We start from the raw sequence: 19,877 nt of genomic DNA, 5'->3' as shown, positions 1-19,877 counted from the left end.
TTTCTCATTTTGTTTGTTTAATCGTAGGCTATTTCATATTGTGCTTATAATTATTTTAGATTTCATTATGTTCTGAGTATGATCTTTGAGTATCATATATCAAATTCTTTGTTGACACAAAGTGTTACATGTTTTTAAGTAAATTTCCTTTTATTTTGGGAAAATATTAAAGGTATTAGTAAAATGTAAAGTATACACACATCATTTTATGTTGTTATCTATTTTAAATACTTGTACACACATATATAAAATATATATGAACAAATTCTAACAAATAAAAATATTCTTTGATGCTATTTTCTGTTTTGTGTTGTCTTTGCATTATGTAATGGGTTAGCTAAAGACTATACAATATAATAATAGAAGTGCTTGGTGTGACAGTGACTGTAAACTATTGCAAAGGTTTTTGCCTTAGCTTACTTTCTGTAACTAGCTAATGAATACTATTGAATAAATACCAAAATGCTGTTTAAATTACTTTGAGATGGAGTTTAACATGCCATTGTGCAGGAAGTGGCAGCTTTGCATAATCTATTTCATGTCTGCTACCCATAATTATAATTGTTATGCTTAAAAATTCGTTCAGATAAGCAAATTTTATTATCAATTGGGAATTAATTTAAATAATATTATTACCAACGATTTAGTTAAAAATGTGTACTATAAAGTGACGAGTAGAGAATTAGAACTACAAATACCATGAACGCCTTAAGTAAACATCATTTCCGGGTTTTGGTTACCTAGAAACCAAGCAAACCGTTTTACTGCGGCGTACATGCATGGAACATACACCGAAAATTCAAATGCCTTGAAGAACGGATTTATTAAACATTTCATTTAAAAGAAGACAACGCTGAAATCGAAAAAAGTCATCGGGACCCAAAAACTTTTAGCATCCCCCTAAAAAACGAGAGAAAATTGGTTCACAACGCTGAGGCAGGCTAGCAAGCTAAGCTAAAGCAAATATGTTTATATATCTCAGTAAGAAGGTAATCGTGAAATATTGAATTATAACTGTATTACTGCTAGCATTATAACAATGTTACTGCTGTATGAATATTTTTCTCCAATTAAACGCGCGTTTGTTTTTCAGGTTTGCTGTTAGTAATTTTCAGTTGCTTTTCTTAAAAAGGCGTTTTTAATGACAATGACAGCTGTTATCTGCGTATGCAACTTGTTTATAAGGGCCGTTGGCTTTGTTGTGTGTTCTCAGATTGCGATTCCAAACAATACCGTTTTAAAGTGTGTATCTTGGAATAAAGACCAGGGTTTCATCGCCTGTGGAGGAGAGGATGGGCTTTTAAAAGTTCTCAAACTTGAGACTTATACAGGTGGGAACCTGAACTGCCAGTATTTCTATATGGACAGACAAAAGACGAATACCAATGTGAATGGTTTACTTCTGTATATTCAACATAGGACTTTGAATGAAATCCATCAATCAACCAATAGTTAAGTATATTTATTTTTCTTAGATGATGCCAAACTGAAAGGCTTGGCAGCTCCCAGCAACCTCTCTATGAATCAAACACTGGAGGGACACAGTGGTAAGAAAGACAGAGATGTGTCAGCTCAGTTTGTACTAGTGTTTGTGTGTTTTGACTCCCTGAGTTTTCATTTTGCTATGCAGGTGCAGTGCAGGTTGTGACTTGGAATGAACAATACCAGAAACTGACCACCAGTGACCAGAATGGACTCATTATTGTCTGGATGCTTTACAAAGGTACACAGTCCCTTAACACACCATATAGAAAATACTTTAATATTTAATGAATATAAAACTCCAACCTGTTTATGCACTGTTTTTATGTGTGCGTGTGCAACCGTGTGTGACACTTGTTTTTGTGACACTTAATTTCTAGCGATTATCGTCAATTTGATTTCACAGATACTATTTAAACTAAACTGGACAATGACGTCTCTGAATTCAATAATGAAATACCTTTAACTGAAAATTGAGTGTTTAATCTTATTATTATACATTACTGACTCTCTATCCTCCAATTTGATACTGTTCAGTGCTTTGACACAATCTGTATTGTTAAAAGTGCTATATAAAAAAAAAGTGACTTGACTTGTGATTTTGTGTCAAACAGGTTCATGGTATGAAGAAATGATTAATAACAGGAATAAATCTGTGGTGAGGAGCATGAGCTGGAATGCTGATGGTCTGAAGATCTGTATTGTGTACGAGGATGGTGCTGTGATTGTGGGCTCAGTGGATGGTGAGCACAGGACTGTTTTTATTATATTAATATTTATTTTCTTATTTATTTTCTTATCTTATTTTGTAGTCAAAACAATACATACAAACCCTTTTTTATACACTGGACAAATTTGTGATTTTGTGTTTTTTGGGTTTCATAGCATTGTTTAAGACTAGTGGAAAGAAAACATCCAAAATACACTTGGCACAATACAAGAGTTTTTAGATAAATTAGACTTACATTTATTTGCTTTATTTATTTGTGTCTGTATATTTCAATTACACTACACATCTTTAAAGGCCATTTGCAGATATATACATAACAGTTAAGAAAATGTAATACAAAATTTGTTATTCTTAATATAATCAATCAACTGGGGTAGTGTGGTGATATCTATTCATTTTTGTTTTACCCTATTCACATTATTTATTATAATATTAAATTAATTTATTATTTATTAAAAAGCAACTAATTCATCAAGATATTGGTGTTTGTTGTTTTATTATATAATTGGAATTTTCATGCTTGTACATTTTATTTTTGTGAATATAAATGTGTGTGTTTGTTTTGTTTTGTGATTTTGCAGGGAACAGGATCTGGGGTAAAGAACTTAAGGGGACCCAGTTGGCACACGTGGCCTGGTCTCCAGACAGTAAGATCCTGCTGTTTGGGATGGCCAATGGAGAGATCCACATCTACGACAACCAGGGGAACTTCATTGTGAGTGCTGAGATGCTGGAAACACATCATCATTCATCATTGTGTCTTTAATCAGCTACTTCTACTAGTTTTACTCTGGGTGTCCTGAGGAAGTTTTCCACTTTTATCCAGTCAGTTTGAGTAGTACTGCTATTAAAAACACAACTTTGCTCTTATTGTGTGTGTTTATGCCCAGATGAAGATGGCCATGAGTTGTTTGGCGAATGCAACAGGTGCCCTTAGTATAGCAGGTATTCACTGGTACCCTGGCACAGAGGGGTATCTGGAGCCGGACTGCCCCTGCTTAGCTGTTTGCTTCACTAACGGGCACTGCCAAGTGATGAGGCACGAAAGTGATGACAGTGAGTTTATGCATTTCTTTATCTCTCTTTGTGCACGCTAAGTGATATACATTCTAGTGCAGATCTGAGTAAGATTGTGTGTGCAGGTCCTGTGATCATCGAGACGGGCATGTGGCATGTGGCCAGTATCCAGTGGAATCACTGTGGCAGTGTTCTAGCTTTAGCAGGGTCACTCAGAAACAGCGGAGCAGAGAAAGACATGAATGTTGTTCAATTCTACACACCATTTGGAGAGGTGCGTACTGATCACACACATGCTTCATACAGACACATTTCAAATTCTACAAAGATAATATATCTTGTCATACACAATTGTTCGCAAGTTTGGGGTTGGTAAGACTTTTGTAATGTTTTTGATTTTTTTAAAATTTATTTTACAATGTAATTTCAAAGCTGAATTTTCGGAAGCTGTTGCTCCAGTCTTCAGTGTCACATGATCCTTCAGAAATCATTTTAATATGTTGATTTGTTGCTCAAGAAACATTTTACTATTAGCAATGTTTCCACAATATTTTCGTGGAAACTGTGATACCTTTTTCAGGATTGTTTGATGACTACGAAGTTCAAAAGAACAGCATTTATTTGGGATGGAAATAGAAATATTTTGTAACAAGAAATGTCTTTACTGTATCTTTCGGTCTATTTAATGCATTCTTTCTGAATAAAAGTATTATTTACTTAAAAATAAAAAAATAAAATCATACTCACTCCAAACTTTTTAATGACAATATTACTGTTGATGCACTTATGTCTGATGTCACCACGTGTCTAGCACTTGAGGACTCTGAAGGTTCCGGGCAAGCAGATGACTGCTGTATCATGGGAAGGTGGAGGACTCCGAATTGGCCTTGCTGTAGATTCTTACATTTACTTTGCTAACATTCGGCCAGATTACAAGGTAATTTAGCTGTAAATAATGGCTATAAGAGACTTTTTTTTTTTTGGTCTCTGAAATAACATCTTATTCTGTCTCTGTAGTGGGGTTACTGCAGTAACACAGTGGTGTATGCATACACACGGCCTGATAGGCTGGAGTACAGTGTGGTGTTCTGGGACACTAAGAATAATGAGAAGTTTGTAAAATACGTCAAGAGTCTCATGTCCATCACCACCTGTGGAGATTTTTGCATTTTGGCCACCAAAGCGGATGACACACATCCACAGGTACCACAGGGATCTGTTCAGCTTTTTTTCTGATGAAGAGGGATATTGTAAGTTCGAATATTGTTTTAAATCAAATAAAAAGTCATATCTGTGATTTGATAAAATTCTGTTGGTTTTTTTTTCTTTTCAGGAGGACACTGAGGCTGGATCAGCTACGGTAAGACACCTCTTATATCTAGTAAAAAGCTATGAAATATTTTCATATGCACTCTGATCACAGACATCAGAAAGTTACAGACAGGAGAAATTTAACAATAATACATGACTGTAGCTGTTTTAATAGACCATGAGAAACCTGATCAAATACAGATACAGAACATACAGATCAAAGTAAGAACTAAACAACTAATAGCAACTCTGAACCAGGGCTATGTTCAGTAGGACAGAGGACAGCAGAAATATTTTAATGTAGAATTTAATTACATTAAAACTGAGAAAGCTGTTTTTAAGCACCAGATGCAACTGCTTTACCGCAGGCATTTAATGAGCTGTCCAATCAAAACACCTCAAGGGATCGGTCTAAGAGGAGAAAGGTATTATGAACATCAGCAAAAAAAGCCTCTCAGATATTTACGTGATGCTATTTAGTGAAGTGTACCTATGCAGTAAAGAGATGCCTGTCTGTCCTTTGTCCACAGTATGCTCTGGTGTTGTGTAACTCCATTGGAACCCCACAGGACTCTAAATATATTGACATCGGTGGGTAAAACATTTTTCACTCTAGGGCTGTGCAATTAATCAAATTCGATTATCATGCACATCTCGTCAGTAAAGCCGATTCAGTGATTGGCAGTAAATCGCCATCACCTGCTTTCAGATGGAGCGGCAATTACTACACAGTGCCGCTGACGAATCACCTTCGATTATGAACGCAATATTGCCTAGCTTGTCAGTGAACTATGCCCCTGTGTAGTAATTGCAGCTCCATCCGAAAGCAGGTGATGGCGATTAACTACTAAACAAGAAACCGGCTTTACTGACTAGATGTGCATGATAAATTACACAGTGTGAAAGTTGCGGTGGGAATCGCGGCTCCTTTCCTGTCACTCCCATAGGCATCCCGCTAAATTCCTCCCCTGGTTGGGAGAGCAGATCTGTTCCAGACATTCAGCCTGATCTCTGGACAGATTTCAGAGTCGGAACAGCAACACATAACAGAATCTGTAGTTACTCATAGAAAAACATATATTTAGATGAAATCTGTCCTTGTATCCTGCTCTGAATAAAGGTTTGTGTGATTTTCAACTGCCTTTGAAATCGCACAAACCTTCAACAGATAGATTTGATGTATAGATAAGCTAATGTCACCTGATTTTTAAAAAAAATAATGATGTAACTGTTTAAAGGAATTTCTCTTCCTTCACTTTCCACAAAATTATTTGAATACATTCTAACTGTTCTTTCACTATTTTTTGGCTCTCTGTTTACTGCCACAGACCCCCTGTTTGTCACTATGACGAAGACTCACGTGATTTCTGCATCTAAGGAAGCACTTTACGTTTGGCAGTATCGTGTGGCCAAGAAACTCACTGCTCTTGAAATCAACCAGGTCGCCAAGACAAAAAAGGAAGGTCGAGAGAGGTGAGGGTCAAAGGTCACCAGTAGTGGGTCACCAGTGCTTAAAGGGGAATTTAAAGGGACAGTTCACCCAAAAATAAAAATTCTGTCATTAATTACATTCATGTCGTTACAAACCCGTAAGACCTTCGTTCGTCTTTGGAACCCAAGTTAAGATATTTTTGATGAAATTCAAGAGCTCTTTTACCATTTAAAAGTTTGGGATCGGTAAGATTTTTCATGCATTTGAATCTGTTATGCTCACAAAGGCTGCATTTATTTGATCAGAAATACAGTACAACAGTAATATTGTGATGTATTATTGCAATTTATAATAACTCTTTTATATTTACATATATATTTTATCCCTGTGAATTTTCTCCACCATTACCCTAGTCTTGACTCACTCTTCAGAAATCATTCTTGTGTGCAGAATTGGTGCTCAAGAAACATTTCTTATTATTATCAGTTTTAGATTGTTTTTAACATTGATAATAAGAAATGTTTCTTGTGCTGCTTAATACAGTATTTTTGTGGAGACTGTGATTAATTTTTTCCAGGAATCTTTGGGGAATAGATGTAAATATTGCTATTAACATATAATGGCTGTATAAAAACATATAATTATAAAAGTTTTTTCACTTTTGATCAATTTCATGCATGCTTGCTCAATTAATGTATTGATTTCCTTAATTTTTCTATGCCTGCCAGTCAACATTGTCAGTCAAAAACAAATACACAAGTATTAAATGCAGTAGTAATCATTTTATTTTCTGCTAAGTATAAAAAGAGGACATAGTGATAGTCATAATTTTAATAATAAAAAAAAGAATGAAATGGTACTTTTGTTTTAAGAACATATTAATTAACATTAAGATTTATTTCAGAGTGGACATATAGCTTCTTCAAAAACTAACTGCATTTGAATTTGTTGTACATGCTTTGTCCCATGTCTCAGACTAAATGAAAGTAGCAGCTCTGTGTAATAAGCTTTCATCAGATGAAGTGATGTTCCTTATTGAGGCGTACAGTCTGTGGGCAGGCCTGTCTGCCTGTCTGTCTGTCAGGATAGTGTGAGGGTGTGCTCGCTGACGGCAACACTTTGGAAAAGTTCTGTTCATGGCTGTGTGATGAAATCCTGCGACCCACACAGACTGGAACGGGACCCAGTGTTCTGTTTCCCTTCCACATGATATAAATAGACTAAGGCATTGCCTCTCTTGTTTATTCTATTACCGGCACACCGGTCTCTTTTCACTCTGTCTTGCTGACTCTTTTCTCTAGGGTTTATCACATCGATGACAGTCCAAGCGGAACATCGGATGGGACACTGAACTTTGCCAAAGCCTTCACAGTGAGTACACTCAGCACAGACACTTACCTGTGGCTCTCTCAGTATCTCGTGAGAGGATTAGTGGGAAAAGCTGTCATAAAACACTGCTCAGCTAGTCTGTTTATCATGTTTTCCTTGATCCACACATCTTTATGTGACATCAGTCACATAAGATGCTTCTGAGTGATCCAAATGTCATCTAAACTTGTATTTCCAAGAAGTATGGAGGCTGCAGTCCACTTTTTCATATGACAGCTCTGAGAAAAGGGTCATGACAGTGAGATGTTTGTTTTTTTGTTTGTTTCAGGCCACCAGAGACCAAATCTGCTGCATTACAGCATCAGACAGAATGCTTATAGTGGTACGTCTGATTTGCACAAGGATACATGCTTTTTCATCTCAAAGTTTCTGCGTGATTGATATGTGGTTGTGATGTCCGCAGGGCCGTGAGTCTGGTATCCTACAGAGATACAGCCTGCCCAACATCAGCCTCTTGCAGAAATATTCCCTTACCTCCAGACCGTATCAACTGTCCCTCAATTGTAACTCCAGGTCTGATTTCTCTCTCTCCTTTTTTCTTCTCCAGTTGTAGTTCTAGGCCATATTGGCACTATCAGTGTTAGACTAATCACTCCTTTTTCCTGCTTGTGCAGTGAAATAATTGTATTTTTCTAGCCGGCTGGCTATTATAGACATTACGGGCGTGTTGACATTTTTGGACGTAGAGACACGGGCTTCGTCAGGTGATGCAGAGGGCGGGTCCACAGCTGGAGACCCATCTAAATTTGAGCGCAAGGATGTCTGGGATATGAAATGGGCTAATGACAACCCAGATCTGTTCTCCATGATGGAAAAAACCAGAATGTATGTCTTTAGAAACCTGGACCCTGAGGTGAGACGGAGAAAGAGTTACATATTCATATCTGCATATATGTTGAGTATTGTGGCATGGGAAAACGGGATGACTGAAAAAACACAAATGGAGGGAAAGAAAGAAAGGGTGACAGTTTTGTCAGAGCTACTGCACTCTTAAGGATACAGGGTTCAGGAAGTGCTGCCGTTTTCAAACAAACACACATGCACACTCACATGTCAGCTTCAGTAAATCACAGAGCACATGGCCTGTAGATCAGACCACCCACTGCAGAGATTCAGCAGAGCTTTTTTCTTCATGCACAGAAAGATGATAGGTAGTTTACAGGTCCAGTTCACATATTAGAAGCAATATTCACAAATATTATATATATATATATACATACAGTGGTGTGAGAATGTGTTGGCCCCCTTCCTGATTTTTTTTTTTTTTTGCATGTTTGTCATACTTTAATGTTTCAGATCAAACAAATTTAAATATTAATCAAAGATAACAAGTAAACACAACATGCAGTTTTTAAATGAAGGGTTTTTATTATGAAGGGAAAACAAAATCCAAACCCACATGGCCCTGCATGAAAAAGTGCTTGTCACCACCATCACACTACCACCACCATATTTTACTGTTGGTATGATGTTCTTTTTCTGAACATCTGTGTTACTTTTACGCCAGATGTAATGGGACACACACCTTCAAAAAAGTTTGACTTTTGTCTCGTCAGTCCAAAGAGTATTTTCCCAAAAGTCTTGGGGATCATCAAGATGTTTTCTGGCAAAACTGAGACGAGCCTTTGTTTTTTTGCTCAGCAGTGGTTTTCGTCTTGGAACTCTGCCATGCAGGCCATTTTTGCCCAGTCTCTTTCTTATGTTGGAGTCATGAACACTGACCTTAACTGAGGCAAGTGAGGCCTGCAGTTCTTTAGATATTGTTGTGGGGTCTTTTGTGACCTCTTGGATGAGTCGCCGCTGCACTCTTGGGGTAATTTTGGTCAGCCGGCCACTTCTGGGAAGGTTCACCACTGTTCCATGTTTTCGCCATTTGTGGATAATGGCTCTCACTGTGGTTCGCTGGAGTCCCAAAGCTTTAGAAATGGCTTTATAACCTTTTCCAGACTGATAGATCTCAATTACTTTCTTTCTCATTTGTTCTTGAATTTCTTTGGATCTCAACATGATGTGTAGCTTTTAAGAATCTTTTGGTCTACTTCACTTTGTCAGGCAGGTCCTATTTAAGTGATTTCTTGATTGCGAACAGGTGTGGCAGTAATCAGGCCTGGGTGTGGCTAGAGAAACTGAACTCAGGTGTGATAGACCACAGTTATGGAGGGGCCAAACAGTTTTTCACACAGAGCCATGTGGATTTGGATTTTGTTTTCCCTTCATAAAAAAACCCTTCATTTAAAAACTGCATGTTGTGTTTACTTGTTATCTTTGATTAATATTTACATTTGTTTGATGATCTGAAACATTAAAGTGTGACAAACATGCAAAAAAATAAAAAAATCAGGAAGGGGGCCAACACTTTTTCACACCACTGTGTGTGTATGTATTATATATATATATATATATATATATATATATATGACAACCCAGATATATATGTTCATTCTTAATGAATCAGTTTGAACTAATTTAAGCAATCTGTTACTTCAGTTGTTTTAATTTGCAGCAGTATTAGTGCGAGTATTCTCCTAACAAGCTCTTATTTGTGTTGTGTTTTGAACACAGGAACCAATTCAAACGTCTGGCTTCATCTGCCACTTTGAGGATCTGGAGATCAAATCTGTTCTTTTGGATGAGATTATGAGGGTTGGTTGGAATATACTGGGTTGAATCAATTCGTAGTTGAATATGAATTTATTTTTAACTTGTGAATTTTAAAATTGAGATTTCTTATAATGGAAATGAACAAACTAAATGTTATCTTACTTTGTAAAGTTTTGTGAACACTGAATATAATTTTATATAATCTTTCAGGATCCAGAAGTTCCAAATAAAGATTACTTAATAAACTTCGAGATTCGCTCGCTGAGGGACAGCAGGGCACTTATTGAAAAGGTTGGAATTGAAGATGCTTCTCAGTTTATCGAGGACAATCCCCATCCACGTCTCTGGTGAGACACACACTCATTCCACACAATAAATGGGGCAGTTTGGTTATTTATTCAAGCATACCTACACACGGAAAGTGTACATGAATGAAAGCATAGGCATAGGCAGTACAGAACAGTGTATGAAAACATACTGTGTGGGATTGTGTATGTGTTTAGCAGGACTGTGTTTGTTATACATTTTAGAGATTTAAGAGTGTGCAACATGGCAATGTCTGCGTTTCCTGGAAGTGGAAAGTATGAGGTCCAGTTTTATAGTCTGAATGAAGTGTGAGCTACAGTTTTATGATCTGAATGGTGATCCTGGCACTGGCAGGACAAGATGAAACCAATAAGACAGCACACTTCTGGCTTCTGGAGAGCTTTGTCCTTCAGTACCTCTCTGACCATTTAAGAAAGAGAAACCTGGATAAACTGGAATAAAATGAACTGTGATGTAAACAGGCACTTTACTCTGCAATTATTTATGGTTGTGTTCATTTTTTTAAAATAAATCATCTAAGACAGAGATGAAAGAGAGAACGATGTTACCTGTAGTCATAAAGCATGGCAGTCTTGGAGTGGCTCTATTGATTTAGCGAACCACTGGAGTTTTAGTGGCTCTGTCAGTTCTCACAGCACAAGGAGGAATTTGAGACTGAACTCTTGCTACAGAAGCAGGGAGGTAAACCCAGCGATCTAACATACATTGACAGGACTCTTTACAATTTCACCATTTGTTGAATAATTTAGAAGTGAATCTCTCAAAACCAGTTAAGACCACATCCAGATCATGTTTAACCCCATAATCTAGAAAAATATCTATATATTACTCTTTATATTTAAATATTTTTATATTAGTATTTGCTATGTTGTCTTTAATCTGCATTTTTAAAGGTAGCTTTCTTTTTGTTTTTATTTGATTTTGGGGTGAAATGTGAACAGGAAATGGAGATTCACTTTTTAGTACATTATCAAGTGAGTTGCTTTTAATGCTGTCAGATGGGAAGTGGAGGAGGAATCCTACAGGAATATAGTGTAAAGAAAACAAGAGCTGTGTCAGCTCTCTCTTTCAGTCTGTGTGTGTTTGCTTTAATACGAGCGTGAGAGCTTAAAGGCTCTGTTGTTTGCATTTGCTCATCCTTAACATGCCAACATGTCAGAGGTCAGAGGTCAAAGGTTTTCTTAGCTTTCCATGAGTGCATGAAAAGATCCCGGACAGAGTCACTTCACCCTCGTTGGCCACTTTTTGTGGCTCAGCTCTCTAAAACTGTCCGGGGTGTCATCAGTCAAACAGATTTAGCTGTATGTAGCTGAAAGATTAACAGTGTAATTTTGTTTATGTCCAGATTTAGAATGCTGTTTACTCTTTGTTGAGATAAAAAATGATACAAATGCTAATACTCCAAACAAATAATTTAATCAGAGTTAATGCATCATATTCTGTGTGTCATGTAATCTCGGTTATGGGATTTGAAGTCTTCTCTGTGAAGTTTCAGACCTTCGGTATTTGACGGTTGAAAATTCAGTCAGTTGTATCTGTGCATGCACTTCCAGGCGTCTGTTGGCAGAAGCAGCGCTGCAGAAGCTGGATCTGAAGATGGCTGAACAGGCGTTTGTGCGCTGTAGAGACTACCAGGGCATTGAATTTGTGAAGAGACTGAGCAACCTACAGAGTGAAGCCATGAAACAAGCCGAGGTAGCTGCTTACTTCAGCAGGTTTGAGGAGGCAGAGAGGATGTACCTGGACATGGACCGCAGGTACACACAGACATATGCATACTGTCATTCATAAACCTAGAGGAGATTCATATCCTGTGTGAAATCTCTGTGGACAAGAACACTTCACTTAAAAAATAATAATGTTAAATGAACTTGATTAAATTGAGAAAAAATGTACACAAAACCTTTTAAACAATATTTTAATCTGATTTGTTCTAATTTTGTTATATAAAGATAAATAATTCAGTTGAAATATACAGTGTTGTTGTTAGCTAAAACTACTGTTTCAAGAATTTGAATGAAGCTAAAAGAAAAGAATATCAATATAAAATGAAAAGCTTAAAGAAAGCTGAAACTGAAATAAAATAAATATAAATATATATTTTTTTATAAAAAATGATAAAAGCACATAAAAACATTGCTAAAGATAAAAATGAAAAGCCAATTTAAAATGTCAAGAAATATAATAGTATATAAATAGTTATAAGGATTCAATAGTATACATAGTGTTCACTGTACATTCTTTGCTGGTGAAGTCTTTACTTTAACACTGTATTACAATATTACAAAATTTACATTTCTACATTTATATACTTTTTTTTTCCCCCCAATTTTTTTTTTTTTTTGGCTTTTTACCAAACAACGCTATTCATATTTCTTCTGGCATACAACAAGAAATTACCATATTTTAATTTAATGGAGTACTAAATTAAATAAACTACATGGATGAATGATTTTTAGATTGAAAAAAACACTCAAATCAATTTCCAAATGTGTCTCTGTTGGTTTGGATCTGTAGTTTAGTTTGTCATTATGGCAAACATTTTAATTAACTAAATTGAAAAAGCAACAGAAATCAATTTTTTTGGAATGCTCATCTTTCATCTTTCTCCCTCTGGTCTCTAGGGATTTGGCGATAGGTTTGCGTATAAAGCTCGGTGATTGGTTTAGGGTTCTGCAGTTGTTGAAGACCGGATCAGGTGACTCTGATGATGCTCTTCTGGAGCAGGCCTACAACGCCATTGGAGACTATTTTGCAGACAGACAGAAATGGTAGGCTGTTTAAGTGCGGGTATCTGTTGTATAAAGTCTGTTTCAGTGTCATACATTAATTTAGGCATAAGCCATTAAAACAAAGGCTTTTAAGTTGATAAATTGTTTGAGTTTTGACATAGAGACTTGAAATGTGTGTGTTCCACAGGTTGAATGCAGTGCAGTATTACCTTCAGGGTCGTAATCAGGAGCGTCTGGCTGAATGTTATTATATGCTGGAGGACTATGATGGTCTGGAGAGACTTGCAAACTCCCTACCAGAAAACCATAAACTGCTACCAGTGGGTGCTTTCATCTTTGTTCTCTCTCTCCTTCTTTCTAATTTGTTCAAAACAGACCAAGCAGTAATGTCTGGTACAGATTGTCTTAATGGCTTGAAATGTGTTTTATTGTGTGTGTGTGTAGGACATTGGTCAGATGCTTGTTACCGTGGGAATGTGTGAGCAGGCCGTCAGTGCATTTCTGAAATGTAACCAGCCCAAAGCAGCTGTGGATGCCTGTGTGCATCTAAACCAGGTGAGTGTTTATACACAGCTTGTTGTATGGTTTTGATAAGATATGAATGTTATAGGTATAACATGTATTCATATTATATTAATTGTATGAATTATACTAGTATTACAGTATATTAGGGTTGTCAGTTGATTTAAAAATGTAATTATGATTAATCTGTTCATTGTAGTTAAAGAATCTGGATCTTTTTTAAAGAAAAAAAAATAAAGGCAAAGAACAAAGATAAAGACAAAGAACAACAGTACTCTTTTCTTGTCTCATTTGATAGACAACTCAGAATATATATTTCCAACATCTAAACACAAAATAATAAAGTAATATTAAACAATATAGTAACTTTCTGGACACTTTTATGGATTAATTCCTACATATATTTTATCTAAGGGGTTTATCTAAGAGCCACACTTGTACAAATGATGCTGTCCTTTACTTACTGATAAATATTTTTTTGTCTTTTATAAATTAATTCAACTGTACAAAGTCTGCATAAAGCTTTACATTTGTTCAACTTCTCTGGATATCATCTCTAAACAAATGATTCAATAAAGAAGGTATTTTCTCCAAAACGTACTGATCTGAAAACAACACATAAACAGACGCACACTTATGCTGTTTCTTTTGCAACATTTCTCATCAGTCTTTAGAAATCACACAGTGAATTAAATAATTATTATCTGTTATCTGCTTTAAAGACTTTGACAGCCCTATTTAATATGCATTTCTCAAAAGACCTCTTTCTCCCTCTCTTCACTGAATACATTCTGACTCATTGCCTTTTCTTTGGCTTTTTTGGCCATTTAGAGATAATGATGTTTCTGCCATTAGTTTAAATGAGAGGTTCAGAGAGATCACAGTGCTCATCATCAGTTCTACTCAAAGATCCAGATGCAGCTGTAACGTCATCACTCTCATCTGCTCATGAAACCTGTCTGTGATCAATGTTTACATGTTTGCATATGACAAATAGTATTATTTAATTGTATGCACATTTCAGTGGAACAAAGCTGTTGAACTTGCCAAAGACCACAGTATGAAGGAAATTGGGCCTCTGCTGTCCAAATACGCCTCGCATCTGCTGGAGAAAAACAAAACTCTAGAGGCTGTAGAGCTCTACAGAAAAGCCCATCACTTCCTGGATGCCGCCAAACTCATGTTTAAGGTATGTTAGTATCAACTTGCATGAGAAAACATTGTCAGTGGGGATGAAACCAGTGATGATGGAATTGCAAAAATGTACACTCTTCACATTTAAAGTCAGGATATTTTGTAACCGTAAAATATTTTTAATGACACACTTTATTTCACCTCAGATTGCAGAAGAAGAGGCAAAAAAGAGAACACGACCACTGCGAGTGAAGAAGTTGTATGTGCTTGCCGCCCTGCTGGTGGAGAACTTCCACACCCAGATCAAAAGTTCACAGCAAAGCAAAATCAAGGGCAAGAAATCGGAGGTAATCTAACTGTTCACACATCCTCATAAAGTACATATTCTGAACTCCTGTTACTTGTTTCCAGGTGCTGGATGTAGTTTAAATGCATTACAGGACTAACCAAGTACAGGTTTATTATCATTTGTGATCTTTGCACAGAGCTGTGGTAGTTGGTAACTCTTGGTGTGGTCTGCAGCTGCAGCCTGCCTCAGAGTCCAACAGCACCAGAGGGACAGGAAATCAGTTGTGATGAAGGGCTCATTTACAGCCTAGTGGTGGGTAATTTGTGTGTGTGATTTATTTCAGGCTACCAGTGCATTAGCAGGGCTGTTAGAGGAAGATGAGACGTCTTCAGACAGCCGTATCCTGGATGACGCCTGGCGTGGGGCAGAGGCCTATCATTTCTTCCTGCTTGCGCAGAGACAGCTGTACGAAGGCAAGGTGGACGCGGCCATGAGGACAGGTAATACTTAAAACCCATGTGATAGCATATACACACTTGCTAGGAGAATATTACTACATTATTTAGTCACTCAAACTTAAATTTTGAGGTGCAATCTGTTGTTATACATTTTACAAAATTATACATTTGCTGAAAATGATAATGTCCATATAATTATTCGGAGGAATCTATGTGACAATCTGTGTGTGTGTGAATGCATGCATGGTATGTCTGGCCTTGTCTGCGCTCATAAAGTGTTAAATCGCTTACCTGAACTGAAAAAACAAACTCGGAGAAGTCTTTATAGTATTCAGTCCACACATACACACTCACAAAAAACGTTTGCTTACATGAAGGTCTAGACAAGATGTTTAAACCACAGATTATATCATATCCAGGACCACCTGGAAAAGAGGTGTGCATGCATGCATGTATTTGTGTGGGTTAGTGGGTCTTTCAGTTAGCAGTGTTTTCATTGCATACTAATATTAAAATCTTAAAATGATCTAATTAAATCTATTAAAGTTAGGGATAAACTGATATTCTGAAAATATATATTAATCAACTGATCATTATTTTTGTCATGACAGATAACCAATAAATGGCCAATATTAAAATTCTATATAATTTTGGCTAAATAAGTAAAAAAAAAAACAGTAAAAACACATAGCTCAATTGTTTAAAATGCTACAAGTGAATTTAGGCATTACAACATTATATTGTACAGTATGAAACTTAACATTCAGTGAGCAGCAAAGGTGTCTCTTATTAAAATCTTTTGTTCTTCATATATGAAGAAATGCAATAATTGCTTTATCCTCTATTTCCAGCTCTCCATCTCCGTGACTATGAGGACATTATCCCTGCTGTGGAGATTTACTCTCTGCTAGCCATCTGCTCATCTGCCAACTGTGCGTTTGGTACTTGCTCACGTGCTTTTATTAAGCTGGAGTCTCTGGAAACACTGACTCCAGATCAGAGGCAGCTTTATGAAGACCTGGCCCTGGAGATCTTCACCAAACACAGTCCTCGAGACACCCGGCAAAGCCAGCGAGACAGTCTCACTGATGGGTAAGATAGGAAGGCAACAGCCAGATGTACTTTACAAGAGTGAACAACCACTGGAAACATTCTCAGGCCCCGTTTAACCGATAACTGAGGCGGATCCTTCGTCACGGCTGATAGATAGAGCTGTGAGGTCACAGTGACGCAAGTGTAAAGTAGTGTGAGATGAGTGGCATAAGGGTCAACATGCATGACGTAGGCCCGTATCACTGCGGTGTGCCGGGTGCCTGGAAATTTCCAGACCATTCAAAATATTACATCAGCACAGTTCTTCCTGGAAACTGTAGTAAAACAGTGGGAAGATTACTGAATACACTACCATTGAAAAGTTTGGAGTCAGAAAGATTTTTTTGTTTTTGAAAGAAGTCTCTTAAGCTTACCAAGGCTACATTTATTACATTAAAAATACAGTATTATTGTGAAATGTTATTTCAATTTAAAATATCCATTTAACAATTTATTTTAAAATGTAATTTATTCCTGTGATGGCAAAGCTGATTTTCAGCATTATTACTCCAGTCTTCAGTGTCACATGATCCTTCAGAAATGATTCTAATATGCTGATTTGGGGCCTAAGTAACATTTCTTACTATGTTATCAAAGTATTTTAGTGGAAACTGTGATATTTTCGTTTTTCAGGATTCCTTAAGGAGTAGAAAGTTCATAAGAACAGCATTTATTTTAAATAATTTTTTGTAACATTATAAATGCCTTTACTGTCACTTGCTGCATCTTTAAAAAAAAAAAAAAAATCTTACCCCAAATTTTGAACGATACTGTATCATTGAATCTCATTGAAACAGCCTATTATAATTCATTCTCTGCAAATGCCAGAAGCGCATATACACATCACACACCATTATAGGGTAAAGTTTTAGAATAAAAGTTATTTTAATAACAGAGTTAAGTGATTTTTAAGGGCCAGAACCTGGCCCAGATAATTTACCATTATACCACAATATTTACACCAGTAGTAAGGTGAATAGTAATCAGCACAAAACTTAAATGTGAGTCAGTGAAATAACAGTCCCAATTATATTTGTAAAATAGTGCTAAACTAACATGTGACATTCTGACTTTTGTCTTTTTTTTTTTTATCTCTCTTTTTATTTCCTTTCTTTCTCAGGCCGGAGGGCAAGTTGCCCACCTGTATAGTGACAGGAAGAGTGATATCGGAGTACCAGTTCTGGATGTGCAGTGTGTGTAAGCACTGTGCTGTGGAGCAGGAGATCACACAACACAACTTCTGTCCTCTCTGTCACTCCCCAGTTGGTTAGATTTTCCCATCTCTTTCCCAAGCTCAACTCTTGCTCCTTCAAATGTCAGTCTTTTTGATGCACTGTGGGACTCAAACTCTGCCACAAGAGAGGCTTAAAATATATGTAATTTGAATGTTCAAACAAATTATCATGTAAATGTATTCTTTTTTTATATATGGCATTTTCATGTACATTCTTAAAGACATTCTTATATGACTCATCACATTCCACTCAATTCGAAAATTTAAATAAAAATGAGTTAAACATTGTTTAACTCTTTGCAAAATTAGGAATTAATCTTCTGGCTAATAACTGTATGTGTGTATTAGTAACGATTTTTAGTAAAAAAAAAAAATGAAATGGATTCAGTGTATCCTGTTATTTTAGCATTGATTGAACAATAGCTATAAACACCAATTTGCCTTGTAATCTAAAATAAATGTTCCTATATTTACAAAAAGACTTGGAAAAAAATGCCTCAAATCTCTTGGACTTTTGCTGTTCACTTTTGTCAGTTCTGATTTGAATTGAGAATTTGCATATTTAATTTTAGGCACATGTCCAGTGAAACTTTTAGAGATAGTATCTTTCGTATGTCACGCACTGCTGCCCTCTACAGACGCTCTCGAGTAGGCTACTAATAATGCTTCTGGCAGAATGTATTCTCACACTTGTTGCATACATTTATAGTGTTTTCGCTGAGCATAGGTGACGGCATTGTTTTTTTTATTGGAAAATAATAGTTTTATTTTTCTTTCCATTTTTCTTTTTTAGGGTGAACATATTTTAAAAAAACAAAACATACTTTACAGAGTAACATTAAAACGGCGTACTCTTGACGGCCTCTAGAGGGCATCATCTGTCAATTCCTCTCTGCACGTGCGACAGGTGCTGCGCAGGGAGAAATACTTTCACTGAAGAAAGTCAACGTGTTGACAAACCACTCGCTTTTTACATGATATAATAACTTCACACTCCTTAAAGTAACTGCAGTAGCCTACGTCGATGCTGATATTCACCCGTCCTGAAAAAATTATTAAAATTACACACTTTTCTTTTCACAAAATCCATCCGACCTCTGCTGTCTTCCTCAGCAGTAACTCAAGGGATCTTTAATCTCAGGCTTTTATTAATTTTCTAATCCTTTAACTGCCCTTCACGGGTGGTCTCTAGCCCTGATTTCACCTCTCTGTCCTCCGATTGTTTTTCACTCAATCATTGTTCCTCCGTGGAGCATGTGGAGGCGCGTCCTGTAACGCAAAGCGCAAGCGCGTTTCAGTTGCCACGGGCCAGTGACGCACGGACGCGCAGCTGCCCCGAGGCACCGAGAGTGCGTTAGCGGCACACTGTGTGCCAAGTGTCCCACCCGACACAGTCTGCTGCGGGACATGGGGCAAACACTGCGAACGAGCGCACACCGGGCTCGACTCTACCAAGGAAGGCGCTGGAAGATGGCAATATCCACACCGAACGTCTTTGCAGTTCATTGATGCCGTCAGAAAAGAAAGGAAGACAGGTAAACTGTGACATTTGCTTCTGTGCATTCTGGGTTACGCAGTGTTGCTTCTGAACTTAACTCCACTGCTGCCCTTTGAGCCGGAGTTCCACCAGGCAGAGCGCGCGGACTTGCACCTCGCAGAAACTTAAATATGTCATTTAGAAATTTGATGTTGCTCCCAAATTGAACAGTTTGGTGTTTTGAGGTCTAGTGGGAATGCCGTTTTTCTGTAGTTACTTTTGTTGCTATCAAATCTCATTTACGTTTTATGCATTACAAATTGAATTATTGCATGCATACACACTTCTAAAATTCTGAAGAATATTGAAAATCTGGAGTTGAAAATCTTAATTAAAGCTTGAAATAATACATTAAAAAAGAAAAAGGAAATTATATGACGTTTAAGAAGAAATATTTAAGTTTTTGCACCATTTATAGGTCACTAATCAAATAAGTAAATTTGTGACGTTCTTAATTTCACTATTTACAGACAGTTTCCATTAAATTACAAGATGCTCTTTGGATGTTTCTCAAATCATGCTGGAGAACGTGATCATCGAGTTTTACACAAACTTGAGTTTATGCTGCTGCCATTAAAGCAAAAGAGGGA

General features: G+C 36.8%; 1 protein-coding gene across 2 annotated transcripts; it reads left to right on the top strand.

Moving 5' to 3' along the window:
- The first annotated feature begins 718 nt into the window (after positions 1-718).
- LOC306884515 (WD repeat-containing protein 35-like) lies at positions 719-18,235 on the top strand. Of its 2 annotated transcripts, XM_079440444.1 has the most exons (29): positions 719-989; positions 1,214-1,331; positions 1,476-1,547; positions 1,631-1,723; positions 2,097-2,225; positions 2,794-2,927; positions 3,103-3,268; positions 3,355-3,503; positions 4,041-4,166; positions 4,247-4,432; positions 4,563-4,589; positions 4,909-4,965; positions 5,071-5,131; positions 5,869-6,013; positions 7,274-7,343; positions 7,630-7,683; positions 7,765-7,874; positions 7,998-8,214; positions 9,924-10,004; positions 10,173-10,309; positions 11,843-12,046; positions 12,914-13,060; positions 13,209-13,341; positions 13,466-13,576; positions 14,568-14,732; positions 14,884-15,024; positions 15,310-15,466; positions 16,276-16,516; positions 17,637-18,235. In XM_079440444.1, exons 1-29 carry the CDS (start codon positions 966-968, stop codon positions 17,785-17,787), a joined length of 3,606 nt encoding a protein of 1,201 aa, XP_079296570.1. In that variant the 5' UTR covers positions 719-965; the 3' UTR covers positions 17,788-18,235. The 2 variants fall into 2 exon arrangements, with proteins under 2 accessions (XP_079296570.1, XP_079296571.1); XM_079440445.1 differs by lacking the exon at positions 4,909-4,965.
- The last annotated feature ends 1,642 nt before the right edge of the window (positions 18,236-19,877 follow it).

This window comes from Barbus barbus, assembly GCF_936440315.1.
Source record: "Barbus barbus genome assembly, chromosome: 18".
NCBI lineage: Eukaryota > Metazoa > Chordata > Actinopteri > Cypriniformes > Cyprinidae > Barbus > Barbus barbus.
This window is presented reverse-complemented; position numbering and strand designations above follow the sequence as displayed.

Bases quoted from the DNA above. Each gene is read 5' to 3' on its own strand.
- LOC306884515 (XM_079440444.1), top strand. From the start codon at position 966: ATGTTTATATATCTCAGTAAGAAG. The intron at 4,167-4,246 runs GTAATTTAGCTG...CTGTCTCTGTAG, and splicing joins ACATTCGGCCAGATTACAAG to TGGGGTTACTGCAGTAACAC. The intron at 13,342-13,465 runs GTGGGTGCTTTC...GTGTGTGTGTAG, and splicing joins AAAACCATAAACTGCTACCA to GACATTGGTCAGATGCTTGT.